General features: G+C 40.2%; 1 protein-coding gene across 1 annotated transcript in view; it reads left to right on the forward strand.

The window, feature by feature from the left end:
• The window catches only part of SLC35F1 (solute carrier family 35, member F1), a gene marked incomplete at its 5' end in the record, with an annotated part of 47,766 nt that extends 39,328 nt beyond the window's left edge, over positions 1-8,438 (forward strand). The window contains one exon of the mRNA XM_010185139.1: positions 7,193-8,438. Coding sequence (XP_010183441.1) covers positions 7,193-7,417 — 225 coding nt within the window. The remainder of the gene's footprint in view (positions 1-7,192) is intronic.
• Between the last annotated feature and the right edge of the window lie 19,251 nt (positions 8,439-27,689).

Consider the following 27,689-nt stretch of genomic DNA (forward strand, 5'->3'; position numbering starts at 1 on the left):
GGCCTTTCCCTCATGCGTGAAATGGCAGAGGTAAAACTTCCTTTGGCTTCTTTGTTTTGGACCAATGGCAATGAGGCTGATGTCAGACTTTCACTGTTGTTAAAGCAAGCCAGATGCTTCTTGCTTTGGGTTCTGGCTGGCATGAACAACAGTGATGTGTTGAGACATGCCCTGCAGCTCAAGCCTCCTTCACCCAGTGAAAAACTTCTTATGTGACTGCCAACAGACAGGAAAGAAATGAAAAAAGATCTGGAAGAACTAGCTACAGATTTCAGTTTGCATCACAACTGAGTTCAGAGGGCAAGATAGGACCTTAAGTCACCACTTATGACTATATCCTCACAGTTTGCCTTGGAAATAGCTGGAGGTCATTGAAGTGTGAAGATAATGCAGTCCTGCTGCTAGTGGACAGACTCCCTGCCCAGAAGTTGTCATAATTACTGAAGATGTCCAGCACCCCTTGGTAGCCTTCTCAGCAAGAAAACAAACACTTCTGCTCAGGCATTCAAGCTCCTGCAGTTGGAGAGCTGAGAAGACATAATAAGTCATATCTCAGTGGTCTGGGTCCCTTTAGGGATCTCTAGTTCAAAGATCTTAAAGATCTGGCAGGATGTATAAAGGTACAAGTGGGTGAGTTTTATCTATTTGAGTGCAGTCTGGAAAACTCGCAGCAGCCCTTCTGGTGTTTGATGCCATTTGGGTTTTACAAAATACTGCATTTCACTGTGGTAGGCCAAATTCCTGTTGATAACAAAGATGTATCATCACCTGCCTGGGGTCCTGCAGTCTGTTTGGGAAGATATCCGCATATCCCTATGAAATATTCTGCCCGTAACTCTCAACAGGGATCAGTGATCAGCCAAAGGTCAGGTCTTTATCCCTCATCCTTGAAGGGAGACAGCAGTAATTGAGGTTGAACCAACAGATTGTTCTCCCAGTAAAGAGCAGGGTAGACCCTGAATCCCAAAGGGAGCCCCCCTTCCTCTGTGGTAGGAGGAAACAGAGGCATCTGCCTCACAGTCTGGGACAAAAATAGTCAGCAAGAGTTTGAGTGAGTCACAGTCCCAACCTAAGACAAATTTGGCCAGACCCTTGTGGGTCTTAGCTGAGGGAGTCACCAGAGAGCACTATGAGCTATGACTAGGATGCTGGCTTCTGATCCTATTAATAAAGTAGTATGTCTGTAATATCCATCTATAGAATTGAAAACACTGCGCGAATTCATAGCTCTGAGAGCCCTCAACCTTCCTGGTGCTGCTGCTGGCTGGAGAGTGTGTGCATCCCACAGCACATCTTCTGCACTTGGTCACGGTGAACTTCATTTGCTATATTAGAGGCAAAAATAGAAAACAGTGTGAAAAGAAACTCAGTCTCTCGATCAATTCATCAAACCAAGTGGAAATGTCTGTTTGCTGTATAAAAGATAATGAGAGAAATTTGGTTTTAACTCCCCTAGCTCAGTCTGCACAGGTACTCATGTGTGAAATTACCCAGGGGAGAAAGACATAAGTCGGTGCAGGAGCCCTTCGTGGCCTTAGCTTTGATGGACTGTGCAGCGTATGCTACAAACTGAATTAGTTTGGGAAACAGAGGGGTTCATCAGGCTGCACAGACCCCACTGATTGGAATAAGATGTTGGGGGGAGCTGCCTGGCAGGAGAGTGTGGAAAGTCTCAACAGAAATATGGGACTAAATGAATTCCACACGTTACTTGCATTTTTGTCCTTGTTCATTAGTGCAATTCTGAGAAGATTGCTTCTCTCTAAGGTTTAAAATTTGAATTAGTAGACCAGATATTTTTATTCATTTTTGTCAAGATGTGGAGAATTTCTGGAGAAGGTAAGAGGAAAGGTAGTTATTCATTTTTATGCTTTGTCATTGAATATATGAAATATGACAATTCTAAATTTTCAGTTAGTCATATAACAAAAATTTCCTTGTAAAGACTTAAAAAGCACAGGTTGCCATAGGCTAGGAGCTGGGCTTCATGTTGCCTACTAAGAGGTTCAGTCTATGGCTGCTCTTGTGAAATACATATGGGCTTGGAGCACCACAATAGTCTGCTCCTGCGAACTATATCCAGTTCAATGGACTGAGTAAAAGAGAATTTGCATTTTCATAACCATTGTAATAACAGTCATGACCATTATCATGATAGCAGAGTGAAAAAAACAAAATTAGCAAATCATCGAGTTTCTTTGTCTACAAAGATGCAGGCTTGCATCTGTCTGGTTTTGTCACTTTGGATATTGTTTTGCCCTAGTGTCAGTGTATACATGGACATGGACATCTGTGACAGTCAGAACTACTTGTCTGCAAATTCCCTCTGCAGCTGTCATTCAGTGCAGTTTCCCAGCTCTGATGCAGTGATTCTGCTGTGTCCTTTCTTTCTGCTTTCTCTTCTAAATCCATGATCTGTGTACTGAAGAAAAACTCACTTTCTCCAGCCCCAGGCATGAATTTACTGCCTTCTGAACAGTATTTCTTTCTTTTTTTCTTCTACTGTCATGGTCTTATCACTATTCAAGACAATGAAATCAGATGCACATTTTGCTCCACACCAAGAAGTTTATTTTGCACCTATCTTTTCAAATGTATTACTTTAAAGCACAAGACTTTCAAGTGGAAATAGTAGTAATGTTTTAGCCATAATCATTTAAGGATATATGAAAGACAAGTTTTGCCTGGAGAGATGAAAAGTAGGGGATAAGAAATAGTAGGGAGTAAATTTTGAAAGGCTTAATTGTTTATTCTGGATTCTTAAAAATCTTAAGTTATCAGAATCCTTTACATTGTTCAACTTTATTTTGACTTACTCCAAAAATGCCTAATTTTTATTCATTTGGAACAAAAATACCATATATTAACTAAAATTCAAATGGGTTTTGTAAGCTTCATCCACTGTTGAATGTAGCACTGCTGTAAGGTATTTAATTTTAAAAAAAACCAAAGAACCACTGCAGATATGTTTAGGTTCTGTTCTTTTTTAATGTAAAAGAATTTGTGTGTGGATAACAGCAAGTCAGACCAATTTCACCATACATTTTCTGTGATCAGCCAGACCTTACTGCCATGGTGGTTTTCTGGTGGGGCTGTGCAGCAGCACGTATCAGAGCAAGGAGCGAGACCTCTGCTCCTACAGCCAGGCCATCAGATGCCATTAGCTCTTCTGCTGAGTCTGGCTGCACAAATGCATTCAAGCACTGGGTCCCCAAGGATCATCTCTTAGATAAATACCAGAAGCATCCACTGACCCAGAATCAATGCGGGTTTTGATAGACTGAGCATATCTTGTTATACATGCTATCTTGTTACATTTGTCTAGGTTTTGCTCTGTGAGTTTATCTTGAAATTGACAGACACCTAAAATACGCTTTTTATACGCTGAAAATTAATGGTAGTTCAGTGTAAGCTATTTTCACCACAGGTACTAAGTAATGTCTAGAGAAGACATAGATTTTTACATTTTCTTAATTTTTTTAATATTTGTAAATATCATTGTGTGTTCCATATCGAATACTTTTAGTTGGAAAAGCATTTATAGACACCCAAATGTCAGAGCAGAGCAGCCATGGTGAGGTCTGTAGGGCTGATTTAACTATTTGATTTGGCTACTTGGTAAGTTTTGGCTTAGTAAGTTCACGTCAGTGATGAATATGAAATGTTATTGTAACTAAGACAGTTTTTATCTGCAAAGGAGGTCTCTGCCTTCTCCTCAGAGGATTATATACCTATTTTCTATTTTTATTCTGTAAACCCATCTTTATTGAGTAACCAACTCTCTCTTTTAAATGGGTAAGAAACTGAGTGGCATCTAAAATAATTTTGATTCACAAAAGAAATGTATAGGCTGAAATACATACAAACATATATACCTATGTGTATATACATACATATGTACCTATATGTGTAGATACAAAATCTATAGTAAAATTATTTAATTATATAGAAACATGGGTTATTTTTTGGCTGCTTAGAGTGTCTGACACCCATTAACTAATCTGAATCAAACAATTTCTGACCATGTTACTCTTTGAACAGCTTACAGTTATCCTGTTTAGCATGAAGTGGAATGGAATTGGGAGATATGTGCAAATCTGGATATTTTAAAAATATTTTTTCTCAGAGGAAATATGTTTCTGTAAAAAGTGAGAGATAAGTCCTAGAAATGAAGCACACTATCATTCTCAAGTAGCTTTTTAGAAAATGAGAGGAATTACACGCCCTGAGAGCCTGCAGTTTTGTACTGCAGTTGTGTGGAGAGTAGAAATGAAAAATTATCTTCCCTCACTTCATTTCTTAGGAATAGCTCTTTCTGCTGGTTTTGAATGTTTCCCTTTTGGTGTCTATTAGTAGTGAATCTGAGCAGATGAGGTTTGCAGGTCAAGATTAAAAAAATGTAGATCTAGTAGTAGAGTATGCCTGGAAATCCTATCTTCAATAAAATACAGATATTTCAGCTAGAGTCTGAGGAGCACAGTACAGTGCACAACAAATTTTGTATTTTATTAAATAAGTCTTCATCCTCCCATCATGCTGCTGGATTTACTGCCCTTTTAATAGGAGGGAAATAGCTATTGATTTCAAGGGGGTTTGGGTCAATCTGACAGTGTTGACAGAACTCAGAGATTTCTCATATACCTACAGTACATATTCCTGTATCAACCTTCCTAACAACCCTCCTATGTCAGTGCTACAGAGACCTGCTGCAGAAGACAATCCAGCCTGAACCGTGACTTGTTTCTAAGGAAGGTAAAGATGGATATTGTTATAGCTGTGCATAGATACCAAAGACAAATGATTTGCAGGCCTTTGTTTAGATTTCCAAATCTAAAAGGCCTTTGTCCAAACCCTTTCTCCCATGCTGGAGAGCTGCCACTGGGGGACACACTGCCACGAAGAGAATATTATTGGGCGAAAGAGCCCACTGGCAGGAAGCCCCTGAGAGAGGAATGAGAGGCATGGCCAGGAGGAGGGGGATGTGGTAGAGCTGGAACCATGAACTAAAGTGAAAGTGAATTGGTTTTGGCTGGGCAGCTCCTAGAGCAAGTAAAAGGGCACATTTAGCTGCTGGAAGCCCTGCGATTCCTCACAGCAGGACACAAGGCAATCACAAATCTGACTGGCACTCTGGTGATGCAGTGGAGTGAGCCAGCTGGCTGTCCAGGGTGAGAAATTCAGGCATAAGGGAGGGGAGAGGGACAGTGGGAAACTAGGGAGTTAGTTCCCAGTTTGGGAAACTAGATGTATTTGGCTCCTGAGTTTTGCTTCAGCTTAGTCAAGTCCACTGCTGCCAAGTGGTACCCAAGGGCAAATGCAAAGAGGAAATGGGGAGGGGAGAGTGCTGAGAGCAAAACTGAACTGAAAATGGCAAAAAAGAAATGGAAAATGCTTCAAAATGTTTTACTTGGGGTTGATTGCCACATGGGGGAGATCTAAGCCTAAACAGTCCTTTCAGAGCTGTGTAACACAAGGGAATTCTTCAGCAGATGCAGGGTGAGGTTAGACACTGTGGCTGGTGTTAGAGCTGGATGGTTTCACCATATCATACTGCCAGGCGACACGTGAAGACCTGGTGACATTCCTGGAAAAAAGCAATTAACAGCTGGTGAAAAACAGAACTCTTCCTACCCTGTAACCCTTCTGACACACTTAAAACTTTCCCCATTATTTTGCTTTCCCTCTAAAATGCACATGTTAGCTGTGGGAAACAAAAACATACAGTCCCATGGTTATATATGCCCAAAGCTTTCAAAGATACTGTGGATTCTTTAAAAGCCAAATGCTTCCTCAGGTGCAAAGTTAGACACGAGTTCTGTCGGTCTTCCAAATGACAACAGATTAACATCACTACAAAGTTAGCTTAAGTAAAATTTGCTTTCACCTTAATGGTTATTTCTTTAAATACAAAAAGTGGAATTGATAAAAAGCTCCTTCTTAGAGAATATAGTCCAGTGTATCCATTTTGTGCTATGCTAAAATGATCCAAAGGAGACAAATTGGCATCCATCAAAGCACCATAGTCAGGATTTAAAACAAGACTTGCAGATACCTTTATGAAAAACAGCAAAGTACCTCATGAAGCAGCTAATAACAGGTTGCAGCTGGTTATTGGTGTTCTTTTAAAGTCACGCTGAATACTGCTGTGTATATTCCCAGTTTTATGTCCCCACCGACAAACTGGCTGTGCAATATGTCTTTCATGGTTTCTCAAACACAACATGCAAGAAGAAATAACTTGAAGTCTAGGATCAGGAGACCAATCATGTGGGTTTAAAGCCATGTTTGTGTCCCCCATAGTAGAAACCCAATATCTAGAGCTGATATCCAGTGGTCTGTCCTTTTAAATCCCTGCCTTTACCTTTACTTGCAAGGACTAACATATTGCCAAAACGTTACTTGTGTTGTATTTTTGTTCCAGCACACTGAGTCTGTCAGAAAATTCAGGCTGACCTCTGATCTAGTGGAGCTGTGTGCCAAAGTATGTGTACTCAAGCTTTCGGTTAACTGCTCTCTGTATGTACTTTCAGACCTCTTGAGGTCAACCTAGAGCATGTTTCACAGCTGAAGTTCATCCTCTCTGAAACCACATTAAATCTTCTAGCATCTGCTTTCTGTTCACAAGCTAGAGAAGCTGCAAGTGGGCTTTTTAAGTGCCTTTATTAAAATATTTTTTCAAGTATGTATGTTTTAAATGCTTATTTAAATTATTTAAATGCTTATTTATCTTTTTATTTTGCCAATAACATGTTATACTTTACAGATGTGTGGTTTAGCTGTAATTGACTTCATATTTGTTCACTACTTGTCAGAAAGCTGTACAAGATGGTACCCCACACTGGAGCCAGAGAAACTTGCACTCATAGAAGTAGCTAGCTTATCTAAAAGCACAACAAAATAAGCTTTGGATCTATGACCAGAAACCAGTTTGAACCCAGACCAGTCCCACCTGACCAATACTTAAGGTGACTGGGGCATGGGAGGGCACTGGTTAGCTGTTGGTTATGGAAGACAGGGAAGTTAATGGGAGCAACCCAACTTTCAGGGAGACATTACTGTAAAAAATGAACATCCCTGTGACAAGAGGTTTGTTCTGTGCCTTTCAGGCCAAAACAAGGATCTGTGCCTAACCCATCATGAGCTCAGGATAACCAGTGCTGTGTCTAATGACTCTGCTCTTATTTCTGCTTAGTTTTCAGGACTTTACTTGTTGTCATTCTTCACTATCCTTGTTGGGCTGGTGCTCTACTCCTCCACATCCACCTATGTAGCCCAGGATCCTCGAGTCTACAAGCAGTTTCGAAACCCTTCAGGACCCGTTGTAGACCTGCCAGCCACCGGCCAGCTGGAGCCTTCAGTAACATACACCAGCCTGGGGCAGGAGACAGAAGAGGAGCCTCACGTTAGAGTTGCCTAAACCCAGGGCTGTTGATCACCTACTGATGATTCAGTGGAGCTCGTATATCCATTGTCTCTGTATTGTACATAGAGAAAGGTATTTACCAGGTGCAGTCACACCAATGAACTGCAAGGTAGCAAATAAGGAAAGCTCATAAAAATACAAATTAATTGTTCCAAGGTGTTCATTGCAAGGAGATGCCAGTCCCTCGTTTACGCTGTGAGCAGCATGTTTGCAATACAAACTGCTGTATATAAATCAGTTAATGTCAAACTACCTGTGAAAGATATTCAACACATAAGCTGAAATTACAAAAAGAAATTCATAGAAGGGTGTTTTTGCATCTGCTGAGCGATATTATGCCTAAACCACACCAGTTGTGGAAAAGCCACCTTTTTACAGCAAATACACTTGTGCAATCACTGTTAATTTCTGTAGAAGATTTTTTGTTTGCACAAAACAGATGGGTTACTTGTGGTAGCAACACCCTGACACATTTTTGCTAGCACCTTGGGTTTGGTGAGGGAAAGACAATTAATTAATCTGTGCTATCTGTCTAGTCACCCTTTCTGGGTAGTCTGTTCCATTAATCCAGAGGAGGGACGACTTACAATATCCGTCTCTATTCTAGGAATAGGTATAAGGCGAGCATTTTAGCCTTTCTATATTTGCAGAAGTAAAGTACCCAAGCATTGACCTCTCTGTGATCCATGGCAGATTTCCTGGCAGCTGAGGTTCTGCATCAAGTGACAGGGAGTTAGTTTCTCTGTAGTCGTGACTTAACACAGATTTCTTACTTTTTAAATTTTAATCTGTAAAAAGAAAAACATATTTTCTAGTTTCCTACGTATTGTACCTCTCCATGGTAAGATGAAATATCATGTGGATCGGGGCACTTATTTTAGATATTCAGTGCATTGAGGGCGCCTTCTGCTGTTCCAGCTTGCTTAGTCTCCAGTGGTTCATTATGATAACAATAGCTATTTAGAAACGTGTCAGTTTTTCACCAAAACTCACAAATTGTAAAAATCAGGAAGATTAAGTGAGGAATTCATGAGCAGAAAGACTGGACCATCTGCTGGTGTTGCTGCAGTAGTGCAAAGGCATTCATACCGGCAGGGTGCAGCCAATTATTTTTCATTAACTACAAAACCAGCAGAAGAATTCAGCAGTTTCCTTACATTCCTTGGGACATGTGGAAATATCAAGGGTGTGCTCCATAACTCTACTTCTGCTCCAGGAGCCTTATCAGAATAGCGGAAATCTTAGTCACCACCATGAAAAATCCATCTCTGCCTGTATGTTTGCTCTTCTGAGAGCCCAATAAAAGGAAATAATTACTTCAACTTCCATAATCTACTTTTAATTTAAAATTAAGGAAGGGGAGATGGTCTTAGGTCTAACAGATAGGAGAGGGATCCAGGAGAGCTTGGTTTTATTCACAGATCTGTCGTGTCTCTGTGTGATCTTGAGCATGACTTACCTTCTGTGTGGCTGAGTTTCCCAGTCTGTATATATGGGAATAATGATATTTTACCTACCTCACAGGAGTGCTATGGGACCAAGTTATTTTAAAATGCTTCAGGATCTTCAGAAGGAAAGAGATTAAGAAGTGCACAATAGCACTGTAAAAGTGCGTATACGTTTATTGTGTTTGAAAATGGAGTTTATGGCAGGGTTGATGAATGTTTCACTTGTGGGCATAGAGGATGAATTTGATTTGGATGTTATTCTGCTGAAGAAGTCTGTCTCAAGCAAAAATGTAGGTCTTCATGTTTAAGAAATAGAACTTGCCTATTTCTATTTAAAAAAGAAAAAAAAACCAATCTGTACTCTGGAGATTAGAAAGGCCACACAGTTCAACCAAGCAGGATGAATTTCTGCTGAGGTAACATTCATCTTTTATAGTCCTGTTCTGCTTTAATATAGAAGGCACTTCCCTGAAGCACACTGGGAGAAGTATGTATGCGTAATATACATGAAGTGGCAAATGCCAAAATGCTATTGAACAGCAGAAGTATGTTGTATCTTATTCTTGCTGTGGAGGAGGAGAAGAGGCGATTTCTGTCCCACTATGTTCAGGCTGTCTGCCATGATCTGGTGCAGCTGAAGGAAGGGTCTGCAGTATTGACAAACAATGCCCAAAACTGGCCCAAAAGCTTTGGTTAGGATGGCTTGGTTTTAAAAGCATAACAAATGTATGATTTTTTTTTTCTCTGCCTTCTGTTTGTTTTATCTTTTTAGCACTCATATTTTCAAGCTTTTTCTCTTAAACCATTGAGGATTAAAAAAAAATATTCCCCTGGAGAAAGAAAGTCCATGTTCTGGGCATATTAAGGAAAGTCTAAATACTACAGGATTCAAAGAAGACAAAATAAAAACCACACAAGAAAGATTACCTGATACTTCAGGGTAAGGTCTGTGGGGTGGAAGTCGAGGTGGGAAGCGCATGGTCGGATGAAGCCCTCATGCACAGGGATGCAAACATCCTCAGGTCAAGCCCTGGGAGGGCTTCAACTTGAGGTGGGTTTTGTACCTTCCCCAGGAGCAGGGGCTCTGGTTACAACCAGCATGGCTCCTTCAGGTACCCAGAGGCACACTGGTGGGCACCTGTCATCTCAGTCTTTTTTTGCTACCTTTTATACCAATTAAATACCTTTCTCTGAACATTAGTCCCCGTGTTGGTCTTGAGACCTTTGAGGATTGCGTGCATGTATGTTTGTTTCATGTTTACAATCCCTTCCTTTTGCTTAATTGTTTTGGTTAATTTCATTGTTAGTATTTATTTTTAAGCCAAATGTTTGTAGTCCTTCCACCTTCTCCTTTTCATTTTTCTGACACTAACTTGTAGATGTTTGTTAGAGTCTTCTCAGAAACAGCTGGGCAGGAGGCATCTCCCAGCCAGGTCACTGGGCTGGGCATTTTTACCTACAAGGGTTTACTGGTGGCTGAGAGGTGCCATCTGAAGTAATTTTTATAATCTATTTTAAAAGGCTCTGTTGTTTTGGTGTGCACTCTGCGCCCATCCACTGTGTTACTCATGCAGGAGGCGTTTGATGTGCACAGTGGGGCTGCTTCACTGTCGGTGTCTCCCGTTAAACAAGGTGGATGTTTGGATGAGCACCAGTGTGCTAGCACTGGATGGACCTCTGAGGAAAGCAGTAGTATAGCTTTATAAGTAACTGTGTTGACTGAAAAAACCTGAGGTCTAGTAAAGGAAAACATTACTTCTACCTGCTTGTTTTCTGCGGTTCAAGACCTCAGTTCGCACCAGCAAAGGTTCCGCTATCTAACTGGCAGCTACTCCTCGTGTTGCATAGATTGTCTCTAGTTCTGTTTAGCTCCTTGCCTGAACAAACTGAAACTCTGTTGTTACACTGCTGGCCCTGAGCAGTCCTTAGCAAGACCGATGTAATTTTCTGCTACTGGATGACAACCTTCACTGGGAGACAGACCTTGTCTTTGTTCCAGCTATAAACTTTCAAACCACACAACAATAGACCAAGCAATGGGAAATTTTGCACCACTGTGTCATAAGAAGTTTCAATGTATAGTGTAGAGATTGCTAACTTGTGCTATTAACATTTTGACAAGCGTGTAGTATCATTTTCTTTCCTTTTTTTTTATGCCATGTAGTATTCCTGAGCTAGCTACAAATATAAATTTTACCCCATGGGTAGGATTTTATTGTTAAATGCCGTAATTAAAGCACACTAATCTTGACTCCGCAGATGGAAATACGAACCAAAACCGAAACCAAGCAAACAAAATCCCAACCCCAAATCCTGCATCAAAAAGCTGAACAAACTTTTCTCCATTTTGATATTTGCATGCTTCTATATGGACTGGCTGTGGCAATGTAATGCCTGTATAATGTTTTCAAATAAAAAAAATAAATGCTTTATGAAAGCGGGGTTATTGGTTTCCTTTCTGCTTTCTTTGTCTAAAATTATTTTTCTGAATTGTACGTCTTGACTGCATGGTGTAATTTTTTCACTGCACCTAGGACTTTTTTCCTTTGTGAGGTGGTTAACCTACAACGTCTTCCAAGGTGTCTAAGCATACGTGCCATTGAGCACCTTCAGGTATCATTCCTGGCCCCCAGGTGCTGCTCCAGAAGGATCAAGGGTCTGCTGTGCACCCTCTGTCTTAAGCTGCCATTCTCTATGGCTACCTCATGTATCCTGATATTCGTTGCCCTCACTTGGACACAAAAGTACTCTACCACTGTCTTCCTGAACTCATTTAAAGTCCACAAGGGAAGAAAGAAAAGAAAGATCCCAAGTGTGTGAGATGAAGGGGTTCTGCGAACAGGTACTGACCTCTAGAAGTGTCTGCCAGCATATGCATCTGTCTGTCTCTATTTGCAAGAAACTTCACATCAGTATTTCTCACATACTTCATTGCTGAGAGTTAAAAAAGGCAATGAAGCCTGGTGAGCTCATGTCCAGCTTCTCCCTGCACTGTAACTGTGTGGAGCCCCAGACGTTACAAAGGCAGCAGTGCTGCACCCACGTGCTGGTTTATGTGTGTTTTTCCAGGGAATGATGTCTGAGTTATCTAGAGCTCCAGAAACTGCGTTACTGTGTATGGCTTTATCATGCTAACAGTTGATTTGTATTTTCCTCCAAATCTGTTCTAGAGCCTCTCTGGTGTTATAAAAATCTCCTTTTATTGCCTGGCTAGAGTTCAGCTTGGGTGCTTCAGCCATATGAATAGTAATTGCATGGAATTACTCTAAAAATAGGTCATAAATAGGCACTAATGGATCTTTCTGTGCTTAAATGAAACATGTTTCAGCACTGAAGCACACTCAATCAGCTTGAATTTACCAGTCTTCCTTTGGTTTTGTTTATTTAGTACTGGTTCTCCAAAATATTAGAAAATCCAAAGCTGTATGCTTAACAGCAATATGCTATGGCATACAAATAAGGAAGCAATCCTTTTTACAGTTGTAAAAGTTGTTTCGTTAGGTCTGCTCTACCATTTAAGACAAAAGAAATGTCAAACCTTTGCAAAAGGGAACATCTTTTCTTGTGCAGCCATACACCTGTTCCCAGGGCAATTGCAAAGTGGGTACCAAATGCCGACAACGCAGCAGTGATGATGGCATTGGAGTAAGAGCATTGGCCATGTCATCCTCCTCCTCCTCCAATGTGAAGTGCAGGGTCATGCACTGCAACTCTTATTCATAAAAAAGTCTGCCATATGGAGGATGCTTATTTCATGAGCCTGGGATCACTAATCTGGGATTAGTCACAGACTGGCTGGGAGCCACCAACATGAGGCAAAACGCCACAGACTGACCACAAAAAGTCAGATGTAATCTTCAGACATTGTAACTTCCATTGCAGTTGGTATTTCAGACTCAGTGAAAGGCCCGCAAAGTTTCTTCAGGCCACATCACTGGCTGGGTGGCGCGGAGCAGCCTTGGCAAGCACTACAGGTGGCCGTGGTCCCATGAGGTCACTCCACTGGGTGCAGGGAGGAGCCGCTGCACTGCCTCTCACCAGCATTTGCAAGGAGGAGTCCCTGCCACTGCTGCTGTACAGCAACCAGGCGAAGGAAAAAACTTGGCGCAAAGTAACTCTTGAGGCTCAAAGTGAAAAGTCAGCACTCTGTACAGTCCTTTCTCTTGTAAATGTGTGCATTTGCTATTATTTGGGAGCATTTTTTTCCTTATCCTAGAAGTTCCATTTTTAATTGAAAGCAATGCACTGAGGTTCTCTGCTATTCATGAGGTCAGAATTTGCCACTTTATGGATAGTCTAATGTTGCAGAACCTTTTTAGGAATGCAGATATCATTAATCATATATATACTATACAGATATTTGTGAATTGAGACTAGGTGAAGCTGATTTTACTGGATTTGTAATGTTTATTTTACTTGGATTCTGATTTATAACCTTGAGTTTTAGTTGACTTTTTTTGCGGCTCCTTATTACGTGCAACACCCTCAGGCAGTTGCCTAGTGCGACCCTGATCTCAGTAATGCATTATTAATTCCTTACTGCCAAATGCATTATTTATACTAACTATTGCATTTTATTCCCCACATCTTGATAGAAGTGGACGCATCCAATTATAACATGACTGCAAAATTGTCAGTATGAAATCTTCCCCTCCTTCCCATGTGTATATGCTTGTCAAGAGCAAAGTACTGTCTTTACCATGGATTAAAAAAAGGACTTTTTATTCAAGACCTTACCAAAGCAGAGATAGATAATGAACATGTGCTGAGTTTACATGATCACTGAGCACTGAAATGCTAAGTAATTCAAGTGCAATGCTAGAGACACTTTGCATATAGAATAATGACTCTGATAGCGGATAGGCTTGGATTTTTACAGGTGCAGAACGTCTGTGAGCCCACAGATCAGCGTTACGCAAGGTCATGCATATTTAACTTACTGCCTATAGGAGCAAGCATCACAGAAGCCTGGCTTTTTGCCAGATCCATAGCAAACTAGCAATCAGCATTTGCATATTCTTAAAATGACTACTTGCCTAAATTAAATTCCTAAGTGAGAAAGGGGAAAGGAATGGATTTATCACAACAATAATCTGAATGGTCTCATTACGTTACTCCCTGTGAGCTTTCGCTTGAATGTAGTTCTTGGCATTGAACAGATTTGCAGGTGCTGGATAGGTCACACGTGTATGCAACTACTGGAGTGGATTTCATACTTCTTTATGTTCCCATACTTCCTCTGTGAGCCTACACTTTAATTAAGGAGAAAGGAGAGTACCCACAAAACAAGAAAGCAACTTTATTCATTCAAAACTGTTGCAATTTTGAACACTTCAGTGTTTTCCACACTTCAGCCTCCATTCAGCACATTTGACAACCAAATTGATGAAGAACATTAGCACTGCAGGACCTGCTTTGACATTTAATCCTTGGAGCACACCACCTTGTGTGGCAAGACATGCTGCTACAGTGCAAGTGAGCCACATGAGCTAGCAAAGTGTTTGAAAACACGAAAATTCTAGTCTTTATTTCAGGCTTGAGCTTTAATACAACACACAACAAAAGAAAACAAGGTTTTAAAGTGAAGCAGGTATGTAAGGAAAGAAGAGGATAGCACCTAGCTCCCTCATACCTGCGCTCTGTTACCCAGATTGTCTGAGTCTTTTTTCCCAAGTCACCATCCACCGATCCCCACATGGCCAAGACAACTGCTAAGCTCATCTTTCATGCCCTTTTGCTCTAAGTTAGTCACACTACCTTCTGAATCCCTGACCTAAATGAATTCATTGACATCTGAGTCCCTCCCAGATTGCCCCCATGGTGTAGGTTCTCTGCCTGCTCGCTGACCTCTCAAGCATCTTCCTGCTTCGTTGCTTGTGTAGTCTAGGAAAACAGGCTTCTGGCCTCAACATGGGAACAACTGATAGAGACTACTTGAACAGGAGCTTCTTCCAGTATCTGTAAGAATGTCAGATTCCATCCCAGCTCCATTGCAACTGGAGATATTTTTTAAAAAATAAAAAATTTAAAATACCCCCTCAATTCTACTATATGATATTCAGCCCATGGTATACCAATACAGTATACGACCAAGAGATTCAAAAAAGCAATGGGGGTTTTTTTGCCTGCCATTTGACTTAAAGTGAAGGTGAAAACTTGCTTGTTTAAGTTGTCTCTGATACTGAAATTGAGAGGTGGTTGGTGGAGGATGAGCTGCAGGTATCCTTGAGGCATTGGCTCTAACCAGTCAGTAACCAAAGAAGTCATATTATTTCAGGCTGCAAAGTGATGTTTGGACTGAGCGAGTGACAGTAACCGACATCATCCCTTTCTGATTGAAAAGACAAACATAAAAAGCAAAATGCCTCTCCAGTTTGTAATTAATTAAATTATTTACAGAGATGGCATTAACAAACCATTCACATACTGGCTTCCTCTTCCCAAGTCTTCTCTCCTGCATCTCTTGTTTTCCTCTTCAGCTTCTCTGCAGTTGATTTCACCAAAGAAAGCCTTAATTCAGTTTTTAAAAATAGACAGTATTTTTTAAAAAGGCAGAGTTTCTCCAAGGTGTAACCGTGATAGCTCACAGCGTCTCTTCCTCTTTGTACAAAGAACTCCTCTGAGCTATGTTTGGTCCAAACAAGCTGTGGCTGAACTGGCATCTGTCCCCACAGGCTGGGATTGTGAAAACTCAGCCCTCAAACCTAAGTCTTCACTTTCACCACAGATCTCAATTCCTGAGAGAGAATGGAGAGCTCTTTGTTTTTATAACCGCTGGGTGTGTGGTGGGGGGGAGGATGTATGCTCAAAACAGCATAAAAAAGTTTGTGCTGCTACAGCTACTCAAGTCCAAATTTTGTGGCTAGATATAGGGCCGTGCTTAGCAGACCCAGCAGTCTGGCACCTTCCACAGGTTTACTTTAATTAGCATTATTGTTGTAATCTGCTGAACTAAAGAAAGTAATTGCAGCAGCTGCACTAGCAGTGGCTTGTCTCCACTACTGTGAAAGGGGAAACATCACTGCCAGCTATGGCACAGGTATTTTATTATGACAAGAGAATACTGATGGACTCTGCTATGAACGTTCATCATGAAATATCAGGGAAAGGCAACATGTCCATTAAAAAAATAATGTAGCACCCTCATTTTAACTTGTACATTTTCCTTGGGAGTTTGCTGTGCTTTTTGCCCGCACATGAGACCAAGAGACCTTTCCCACATCAGTGTTTGAGAGTTAGAGCAAAATGCAGATATAAAAAGGCCAAAAAAAACCACCCCACTTTGGCAACCCAAGAGAATTTCAGTCACAAGACATTCAGTCCCACACCTCGCTCACATAGTAAATGTTCAAGGCAGGAAGATATTTGCAAGGCCATGTTCAGACTCCAGGAGCCCCCTGTTATGGTGAGGGAGAAGTCTCAGTCATGAAATGGAAAGACATGGCAGAGCAAAAAGCAGTGACTATGGACAGAGAAATGGAGAGGGTCTCTTGGGATGGAAAATGATTGGAGAAAGAGCACAAATCGTGAAGGAAAAAAAGGCTGGGAAAGAGGTAACATGGCCTGGGGGTATATTTAGGAGACTGGAGAGCATTGGGAGAAGGCTTCATAACCCCGTCTGCTACCCAAATGCTACAAAATTCCAAGGCTCTAGCTTTCCCCTGACCAGCAGTGTGTTTGGAGATAAACGTGCTCTGTCCTCATCTTCTCCAGAAGAGCACCTGCCCTTTGCTGCAGGCAGCTGCCTGTGACTTCTTTCTTGATTTTATAAAGCAGCAGGTCTTCTCCATACTGCAATGTCATTTCTGTTGACTTCTACTTATGCTAGAAAGTAGAGAATTCTTCTCTTAGCTGTTCCCACTGGCTTTTAATGGTGCTCTGGCATTGCCTGCCTTCCAACACAGCAGTGCTTTACCTGGGGGTTCCCACTTCCATACCACCCTCTGAAATCACAGGGGAAACAAGAAGGAGCTGCATCTGTAGATGGGTCCTCCTTTGAAGCTGTATCTTGTGGCGCCTGTGTTGGGTGTGTGCGTACCTAAAACAGAACACTGCCAAAGCCAATGAACAACCCCTCCCAGATGTTCAAGGTAGAAGAAATATTCCTCAAACAAGAACACTATTATGGAAAGGGACTTCATTCCTCTTGTCAGACAAGGTACCCTGGTTGCCTTGTTTGTTGACATTTTTTTCCTACCAATGGCCCCTGCACCAATCTGAGATTTAAAAACGTATTTGAACGTAGGAGGAAAAATTGTTACAGTGTTCACATTTGTATTCCGGGGAGATGACATCTCTGTGAATGTGAGAGACAGTCAGTATGTCTACGCAGAGGGAAAATATCCCACCCTAGTTTGTTTTTCTGTATTATACAGTGCTGATACTGGCTGTCTTCTGACTGTTCTTTGCAAAAGCTGAACAGCAATTGGTAAGTGTGTTTGAGGCAGTGCCTGGAGTTTGCTGCTGACACTTTAATCTAATGAGAAGTGCCTGGCACTTTCTGTTTGCTATTTCAAAATGTTTTGTTTGGAAGAACTGCAAGACTTATAAAATAACTCAATCCTGTTATATCAACATTTCTGGACAAAAGCAACTCCCAGATCTTATGTTCAGCATTTCCTCTCCTGCTTGCCTCATACTTGGCTTGCAGTGGACATAGGAAAGAAAAATGTTATTTCTTTCACTGCTCATTCTCCAGGAAGAAAAAAAGATGAGGGAAGAGGACTAAAGGGAGAAAAACTATTGGGGCTCTGTGGGCTTCTCATGTGGCAGTTTCACCTCTTTAGCTCTGTTCATGAACAGTAAAGCCACAATTGCTCTGGGCTCTGTCTCTCCCTAGGCCTAGGGATGTGCCAGTCTCTAATGGCAGAGCCTAAGAAGTCCATTTGTCTACACAGCTTTGATAAAGAGAATAATGAGAAAAGAGTGATGCAGCATATATGAGAGCACACTGAACAGAAGCTTGCAACCACTAACCAAGAACCATTTCAATCTGTAAGTGTTACTAATGTGTCTTGAAAAAATAACGCAGATAAAATGGTGAGCATTCTGATTTACATGAAATGAAAGTTGTGGTGCTCAGAAAATGAAGCAGGGGTTACACCATCCATTGATGAGTGCAGAAGGGATAATCCCCAGATGGAAGATACCTGCACAGAGCTGTTCCCAGGTTGCAATAGCACCTACTGAGGATGAAAGCACATCTTGCATGAGAGCTGCACTAGTGCTGAGGCAATGGTATTTATCCTCAGCTCAGAACAAATCTTTCTGTAGGGGTCTTTCACTTACAGCTGGTGATATGAGCACAATCAGGGTCATTTGCATACGCAAAGATGATGTTCACTTTATCAGTTTAAGATAGACCTATTTATATTACCTAGATAAAAGCAAAAATATTTTTCAGCCTGCTGAGGATGTAGTGCTTCAAAAGAAAGAGTATTTTCCTTCTTTCCTGTGAAGTCTATGACTTTGACATGTCACATGGAGAAACTTGGCACTTACAACTAGACCTGAATGCTTCTATTATGCTTGCAGAGCTATACATAAGAGCTTGTATACAGCAGAGGTATATATGCACAGTGTTACTCCACATATGGTGTGAGTGACACTTGTACCGTGCTCATTTGGCCTTCACTCTTTCTTCTTACTGAGACAAGTGATCAATGCTAATTCTGGGTGGCAGAGCCAAGTCTTGTTTCTGGGTCTTGCCACCATGATGAATTACAGGTGCTGCCATGATTTAATATTTAACTTTTCTGTATATTTACATCTCTACATAACAGTCCTACACTTCTAAAAGACCTCAAACATCACAACTGAAAGTAATAAAGGAAGTAAGTATTTGAAACACATTTGTCCTTTTTCACAATTTTATATGGCACAGCTCTTAAACTTTAAACATGCTGTTTTATTTAAAGCTAGTGCAGAATTGCTCTTACTGAGGTTTCCACATTTATACCCATTTATCTAATGTATGTGTGGTGTTCTATGTATTGTATTTAAGTATAAAAGCAACCTAAAAGACTTTACATCGAAGCAGAAAAGAGAACTGCTGCAAAAGTGTACAGATAGATTATTCTTGAAATGTATTCCTCTCTTGCGCCCTCAACTTATCTTTCTTTTTAAATGGGCTTTCTCATTTTGGATGCCACCTTCCCATCTCCATCCCCTGATGGTGCCTTCAGGCATCTGTACCCATGGAACACCTACAGAAAGCTGTTTAATAACATACAGCTGCAAATTTTGACCTTTTCTGGAGACGCATTGTGCAAATGCTGGCTGGTCAGTAGCTGATCCCCTTGCCTTCTGCCCAGCTGCCAGATGTTGCTGAAGCTTCAGAATGGCTCTTGCCCAGCCCTTGGGAAGATTTTTGTGAACACATCTCTGATCCTGTACTTTCTCTTCCTGTTTAACAGTCACCCTGACATTGTTCCCCAAGTCTCTTTGGCAATTGCACATTCTCCTGAGATCCATAAATTTGTCATTCTTTTCATTTGTTTCTTCTCAGTTTTTCAATTTATCCCCTGAATGCTCTTAGCTGTGCCCCCTCCAGCTCTCCTAGGAGAGTTTAATTCCTTGGTTGCTTCCTCTCGCTTCCTTCTGCATCTTATTCATGTGTAAACTTGTACACATACCATCTGCCAGGTGAATGCTAATGACTCCCAAATCTTCCTCTCAAGTTCAGATCAGTCTTCTCTGTCAAGACTAAACTGTCTGCTCGTCTCTCTGACATCATTTTCTGGGCGGCAACATGGCTTAAACCTTGCTCAGCCTCTTCCTGCTGGAGCTACTCATCTCTGCTCTGAATTACTGTGAACTCTGCAGCCCTAAAGCCTCTGCTCCTTTCAGTGAGTGTGCAGTTTTGTCCTGAAGAAATGCTGCTGCTCATCTTGGTTTAATTAAAATAGTTTCTCCTTAAAGGTTGTTCTTCGGGCACAGCACTTAAGAGATCAGTTCCACTTCTTTTTGCTTCTGCTGCATGTAAGGAAGGGGGAAAGTAATTAGCACAAGTCTCTCCAGCACCAGAGTCTCCTCTCTGTTTATCACTCAAGTGTTGTGTATTCAGCTGGCATCAGGCAAGTGGATGCCGGTTTGTGATTCTTTTTAAAGGTTTTTTTTATTACAGGGAAGCTCCTTACTTTAATTTCAAATACAAGATTTCTCTGAAATCTTGTAGTGTATTAATGTAAAAGAAATCTCTGTAAGACTTTATGGAAGGGAAGGAGATACCCTAAACAACAACTGGCACCAGTCATACTCACTGTCTCATGAATTGCACTCATTCACACCCAGGTACTCACAACCCATCCAAGATCAGTAGTGAGCACCACCAAGAATGAGGACTGCAGCTTCCAAGTCCTCAGCACATCTCTCAGGAGAGAAAACTCATTTCTGGACAGACTTGATGTGCATCTTGGAACTAAACAGCTACTATGGGATGAGCTTTCATCTCTGAACATTGCTTATCTTGTCTTCTGTTAATCTTAGGCACAGTTGCTGTCTGTTGTTTTTACTTCCTTGTTTTAGTTATCTTTCTGGCTATAACTTGACTTCTGGTTGTGTGCCAGGGTGGGAATGGCACATGTGATGTAGTCTTGTTGCCATCATCTTAGTTATGTCTAGATAAGAAGACATCCAGGTGGCAACACATTCCTCTCTGTTTATGAGTCTGATTGCTGCTCTCCATGTACTCAGTTATCTATCACTATATGCCATTGTTTTAACACTTGAACTCTTAATTTTTCTTCTGGTACTCTCACATGCAGGCATCTCCATTCATATTTTATTCAGAAAAATCTTATTTCTGTTACAGATATTTCTGTACTTGCCATCTGAATGAAAAGTAGAACTAAATTTTGCAATTATGATGGTTTATTTCAATCATTTGGCCTTTTGTTAGGTTATAAATGTTTAATATCAAAGAACATAAACCTCAATTTTTACCTGCCTGGCATATACTTCCCCTGTTGTGAGACCTATAAAAAAATTAAAGATAGTGACATGAACATGAAATAAATCACCAAGAAACTGAAAATGCTGGAAGTTATTTCTTGAGCATAAGTAATTATAGCATGTTCCATAATTTTCCAATGCAACTGGCTTTTTTTCCTGAAGTCCTGAAGCAGAGAGACACTTGTACCTTTATGCCAGTAGCTAATTTAGAGAATGGAGTGATAGGTATCCCTTGGCAGCAGGTCAGCTGACGTCATGTATGTGAAGCAGTTGCTCAACATGGACTGAGACCCAAGAGTCTGCATGGGGAAGAGGACCACAGTCCTGGTGCTAAGAAAGGGTGGATTCCCTGGGAGCAGCCTTTTTTGCTCTTTCAAAGCTGATATTTCAAATAGGTAAACCAATTTCCATTTAAAAGATATATGTATACCATATCTGCTCTTGTGTGAGGAAGTGTTCATTATACAGTGTCCTGTCCTGTGTAGCATTACTTCCCCATTCTCTCCAATGAAATAAGACTGGTTCTGACCTTATTTTCCACAATAATCAAATAATTTGAACACTGCGTGTGGTTAAAAAGATGCATACTGGATCTCTCTCCAACCTGACGTGACAATATAGTCTTTCCCTCAACCCCAATACATCTATTATTGTTCTACAGATGTGAAGAGCAGTGATTAAAAGACCATTTTAAGCCCTCGTTCCTGTGGGTCTTAGTTCTAAACCTTCCAAATCTGTAGGAATTTTGTTTATACAAGTTTTAAGGCCTGGCTTTTTCTCATTATCTTGTACTAAAATGCAGATCTGAAGTTTCAGCTATTAACACAAACCCAAAAATTCAGTGAAATATTAAAAAGCATAAGCAGTTAAGGTCTCTTCTATCACAAATCATTCCACCTTTTCTTCACCCCATTCTCTGCTCCTATCTGCTAGATTGTTTTCTGGCTTACAAATGAAATATATTTTACAGTGTTCTTGGCTGCTTTTGGAGTCCTTGTACCTAAGAATTGGACTTTAATCTCAACAGCAATAAAACATCTTTATTTTAGACTCTAATACATTAAAATGGGAGTAATGAAACCGGACCATCTCTCCATGTTTAACCTCTCCCCAGAACTCATTATTTCTGCTTTACTGGGGGGGGAGAAATTGCCATCATGTGATCTGCTGCTATAGTTCAGTTATTGTTTGACTATTTTCTCCAACAGCATTAGGGATTATGAATTTCTTGCAGTTACTCCATCCAAAACACTTTTTCTGCTCTTGCTACAGAGAGGAATTGGCAATAGCTTTCAGTTCCCTTACTTTAAAATCTATTCATCTTCTTATCCCACACTGGGAATACGTGTGGTTTGAGGACACTGTTGGGGGGTTAATGAAAGCATTCTGTAAAATTCTGCCTATCAGCTGTTCAGAACAAAACACTTCCAAATTACCTGCAGATTAAAGGCAGGCAAGTGAGGGTTAAAACTCATTTTTTTGCTTGCTTACTTCTAACTACACAATTTCTATGATGAGACCATTCTTCACTGTGAGATCAAATGGTGGCTTTTCATCTGTTTTCTTTTTGTTGTTGAAATTTTTGTTTTGATGTCATAATTATATGTGAATAATAGTGAATATATGAAAATAATAGTGAAAACACTATTTGTTCTTTCAAAATAGTTAACATCGGGTTACAATGGGGGAATACAAATTACATCAAGATGTGCTTAGTTGTGTGACAGAAATGATTGTGCTGAATTCTAAGTTTCCTTTCTGCATGGATTTTATATTGCTATGTAGATTTTCAGTTTTTCTCATGTTTAGAACATTGTGACCTGCAGTGAATACTCAGACTGCAATTGAATTTCAGGGTTTAACTTTTCATTTGCAATTATTCAAACAGAGGATTTATTCCTTAAGAAGTTCATGAATGAGTGCCTTACTGCCCTATAGATATGACTGGTTTTAACAGAAATACAATCAAAACCTGAAATACTTAGGTATCTAATATTTTCTTAGTGAAATAAGTAACTAGAGCCTTTCTGACAACTGACATTTATACATGAGTCAACAAAAAAGATTTTTCTAACATATTTAAGATGTTAAATATGTGAGGAAACCTCAGACATACACAGCAGCTCTCGAAAATACGGCCTTGCATTTATATGTGATGCAATGCCCAGCATCTGACTTTTATCTTGGTTCTCATGTGATAAGGCAAGGAGTATATTCTTTATACAAGAAAGTGTGTGTATATTTATATATGTATATATATTTTTATATATGTATATCTCTCCACTTTCTCTTCAGTCACACAAGGATCCACAGTAGCCCACTATACAGACGCATACACTTCAAATGCTATGTAACTGTTTATGAAAGGGCAGAGACAACAACAGGAGGGGATAAGTGAGAATAAAAGCACATGTTCTTTACAAAATGGAGATTGTAGAGAAGAAGCAATAGAAGGTGGAAGGAGGCTACTTCTGACTGGGAGTCAGAAGTGCATTGGTTACAGGTATGCCCTACTACACATCTCCACACTGATGTAAGGTCTGGGATGCACCAGTCGTCTCTGGCTGTGGTTTCCATGTACTGTGCTCCAACAGGTCCCCAGTCAAGGGTCCCCAAAACACAGCACAATGTGCCCCTGCAAGGCAGAGAAGGAGCTGAATGTAACATAGAAAGCAGAAGTAGTGGCTACGTGCATACCACTGTTAGCAAGAACGCTCTGCTGTGTGCTCTGGGAGCAGTGGGCAGTAGCTAGGATATCACATCTGTTACCTGAACTGCTCAAAGTAATTCTTGCTAAATGGTTGTGCTCTTTTTTTCCTGTAATTAACAATGCTTGTGATTTGCTGAAAAGCTCAATGACTAATGCATAAGAATGAGGTGTTACTGGAGCTGTCTGCTTGACTTCATTAAACAAAGATTAATTTATCCTATGTGTATAGAGTATATTGCAAGGTTATGTAAGGCTTTGGTCTTGAGTTAGAGTTTTTGACAGTCTCCTTAGACAACAATTTGTCATAGCCATTAGTGTCATTTATATACACTGCGTATTCAGGACAATTGATCAACTACCTTTTGCTGCTGCTCTCACAGGACTTCTGAAGTTGAGGGTTGAACTGCTACGTGCAATCTTATATTACATGCATAACAAAGCATATAGGACCACTGGAACCTTTTATACATTCCTCATGTTTGCCTTCTATCTTCTTTTCCAGTACACACCCTTCAGTTTTGAGGTTCATTGAATTTCACTTCACAATATCTACATCTTTCAGAGAATAAAAATTTGCTGTTCAATTTGAAATTGTGAGAAGAACTGAGGAGAGGGAAAAAAATCTTTCTCTCTGAGAAGAATTTATCTTGATAAAAAATAATAATAATTTTTTAAAAATCCTTTAAAGACTTTGTTTCCTCAAATGCATGCTGCATTGTGTGATTAAGCAGAGTTCAGCCAGGGGTAGTTTATGTACAGCTGCACCAAGACAAGACTCTGATCTCTGACTTCCAAAGAATTGGCTCTGGCAAATTTAAGTAACTGCAGGAAGGATAAGAGGTCTTGAGGGACTGTCAGGAATGTCTGAAACGTGGAAAGATTGGCTTTGGGGGGAAAAAAAGGCTTTATACAAGTAGGTAACAGAATAGTGTATGTCCATAGCCGTGAGCTTTCCTGTGTATCTGAAAAGCTCAGCTCTCAAATGGGGGAGATATTCTGAAATCAATGGCATTAAACTAATTAACAAAAAATGTAGCCTGCAGGTAAATTTGTAATTATTACCTATCAAATTAGAATGGCTTCCTAAAGCATGATGAAGAAGCTGCATTACTTATTGTGTTTAAAGCAATGTAAGAAAAACTGTCAAGAATAGAATTTGAAAGAAAAGAAGGGGTAAGAAAAACTCTTTGATTAGACCACATTGTCAATAAGCTACCAGGTACTTCTTGTCTCTGATTTCCAAGAATGATGTTTGGCAACTATAACATTTTTATACTCAGGAATCAGATCTTCCTATGTTAACTAATGCAGTAAAAAAATAAAAAAAAATCAGAGGCTTTGGAATAGTCTTCCCTATTTCTGCTAAAAAAACCCATCAGCTTTCATAATTTACAGTTAAATTGTTATGAGGTGTTTAGATTTGCTTTATTGGAAGTGGTAATTCTTGAGGCTCAATTGAGCCAGTCTCAAGAGCCTCAGATGGTTTCCACAATGATCTCTCTTTAACTTTATCTTCAGGGCTGACTGGCTGAAAATTTCATAGTTACTCATTTTCTGGTTTAGATTTCAGTTACGGTTATTGCATTCATGTCAAATGGAAATTATATCTGCTAATCACATTATGTTCAGTGTTGTTTATCCCACGATTATGGCTGTCAAAATATATATTACAATATTAGATTTTGAAGAAGCTGTCTCTAACAGTTGTGGTGTATATTAGTAAATGATAAACAGCTCAGATTTTTACTCCCTTGTTGGTGAAGCCTCTTCTGGCACAATTGCAAAACCTCATTAGAAGTCAACACTGAGCTGTGATTTTCAGATTATGTGCATGACATTCACCATATTTCATATCTTAATACAATATTTGCCTTCCCATATTAGTAATGCCGCATCACTCTTGTCTGAGTTTCACCAAGTTGGAAAACTGCTGCAGTTTATTAAGGTTAATTATTACCAAAAAGAAAAACATAGTACCCCTTAGATCCCAGGGAGCACCTTTTCAACACATAGAGTTGCTTCTGGAGCTACACACCTGAGTTCCTTTTTTTTTTCTGGACTATTTGGACAATGTCCCTTTAGAAATAAGTAAATGGCTGATCTAATGGGACTAAAAACCTAAGTATCCTACTCATACTGGCAAGATGTCTTTTGGGGTAAAGTATTTTTCAGTGTAAGTAAATAAAATTGGTTTTTAGTACATGAAGTATTTATTTTGCCTCCACAAATGTGCAGTTGGTGTTCAAATGAATATGTACAATTTATGGTCTTAATCAATATGTACCTCAGTTTCTTGGAAACAGTTTTGAGATGAAAGAGCTCACTATGCCTGTTTATGCTCTGTAATTGTTACTAGTATGGTATGATTCTATCACAGCCTTTTCAAAGGCTGCATAAGGAAGATTTGGGAGGGGGAAGACAAAAAGAAAAAGTCAAAGCAAACAAAAAGCTTTAGATGACCCCACTTGAATCAGCATAGCTTATCTTCCTATGAGCTTTGTCAGTGTTAAGAAAGTGCAAATTCTCTACCTCCCTTTCAATAGCTGCAGACCCAGTCTTTCACCCACTATGTGTTTTTTGGAGAACTTCCATGAAATCCAGCTAGCCAAAATGTCATAGGAAGCAATGAAAGGTAAGCAGTGAGTCAACATGCTCCAAAGCGATTTACCTGCTGCATAACTCAGCCAAAGGCAGCACTGATTGCAGTCAGCTTCCCATATTGTGTGGATGACAGAAAAGATAATGAGCAAACCAGTCGGGGGGAAATTGCCCAAAATAGTCATGCTAGGGATGGGAGAGTTGTTTGCTTATTTGCTTTAAAATCTGCAAACGGATAGATTTTTTTTTTCTTTTGTAACAGTGCTATTCACCTTTTGGGGATGTGGCTTGATGTTAAGAAAGGTGTTGGCTTTATTTAAGTTTACTGGGAATTTAGAAATCAAAGAAGCATTTTAAACATAGAGGATTGGATCATCAAGCAGCTTTTTTAGTGGGGTATTGCTATTTAAAAAAACTTCTAATGTATTTCCAGTATTTAGCAATTATCAGATAATTTTTTAAGTAGGGAAGAGAAGTAGAGTCCACATTATTTTTTGCAAGTACTTTTGGTGAGAAAAGTATCCCCCTTATTTCCTGAATCACTGTAGGACACCAGCAGAAAGCTACTGTAATATGTAAAATCTATTGAGGCTGTGCAGCACTCAAAATTTCAACTGATGTTATGCTCTCTTCAATAAAAAAGCTATGATTGTACACATGGTCAGCACTGGCCTTTGGGATTCCTAAAGCTGTTCCCATACTGTTTGTTTAATCTTTCATAATTACATACTGGGCATCTGCAGACAATTTACCCTTGATAAATAATGGTCAGTAAGCAGAGGCATTTCTGCAAGGAAGCTAAAATGTAATGTTTGGTATTTGTAACTGAAATAACATATAAAGTCAGTTGCTAAAAAGGACCAAAACAAAGAGGACTGGGAGCTTAGCAAGAGAAATTACTTGCAGGACATGATGGCAAGTTTGGACTTATGCTGTCTCTGGATGCCAGCACCCTTTTTTTTTCTCTGTGGACCAAGTGCCTAGACTGTGAAAGATGTTGCATAAACTGCCTGCTGTGAGTGGGGGTGGTAAATAATTTCAGGTTCAGATAAGGGAAAAGATGAGAAGTAGCCAGTGAGTAAAGCAGAGGTTTCAACACTGAGAAATGATCATCCCTGTCCTGGGGAGTCAGTGCAAAATGAAATGAAACTTCAAAGGCTGACAAACATGTACTGGGCTCCTTTCCTCGAGGAGGTAAGAGTCCCTGTAGATGCTGTAATCTCCTGCCAGCAGTCACCCTGCCTTGTAGCTGGACTTGAAGAGAGAAGCACTACTGAAAACAAAAAAACTTCTGATAATCATGGTAACCATAACATTGCCATATCCACTATGGGTGGATATAGGCTGTTCAGGAGGGATAGGAAAGGTAAGAGAGGCGGGGGTGTAGCTCTGTATATTAGAGAATGTTTTGAAACCCTTGAGCTGGAGCTTGAAGGTGATGGTAGGACCGAGTGCTTGTGGGTGAAACTCAGGGGAATAGGTAGCAAGGCTGATGATGTGGTGTGTGTCTGTTACAGACCATCTAGACAAGAAGAAGAGACAGACGATTTATTTTATA

Source organism: Mesitornis unicolor, unplaced genomic scaffold (assembly GCF_000695765.1).
Source record: "Mesitornis unicolor isolate BGI_N332 unplaced genomic scaffold, ASM69576v1 scaffold18625, whole genome shotgun sequence".
Lineage (NCBI taxonomy): Eukaryota > Metazoa > Chordata > Aves > Mesitornithiformes > Mesitornithidae > Mesitornis > Mesitornis unicolor.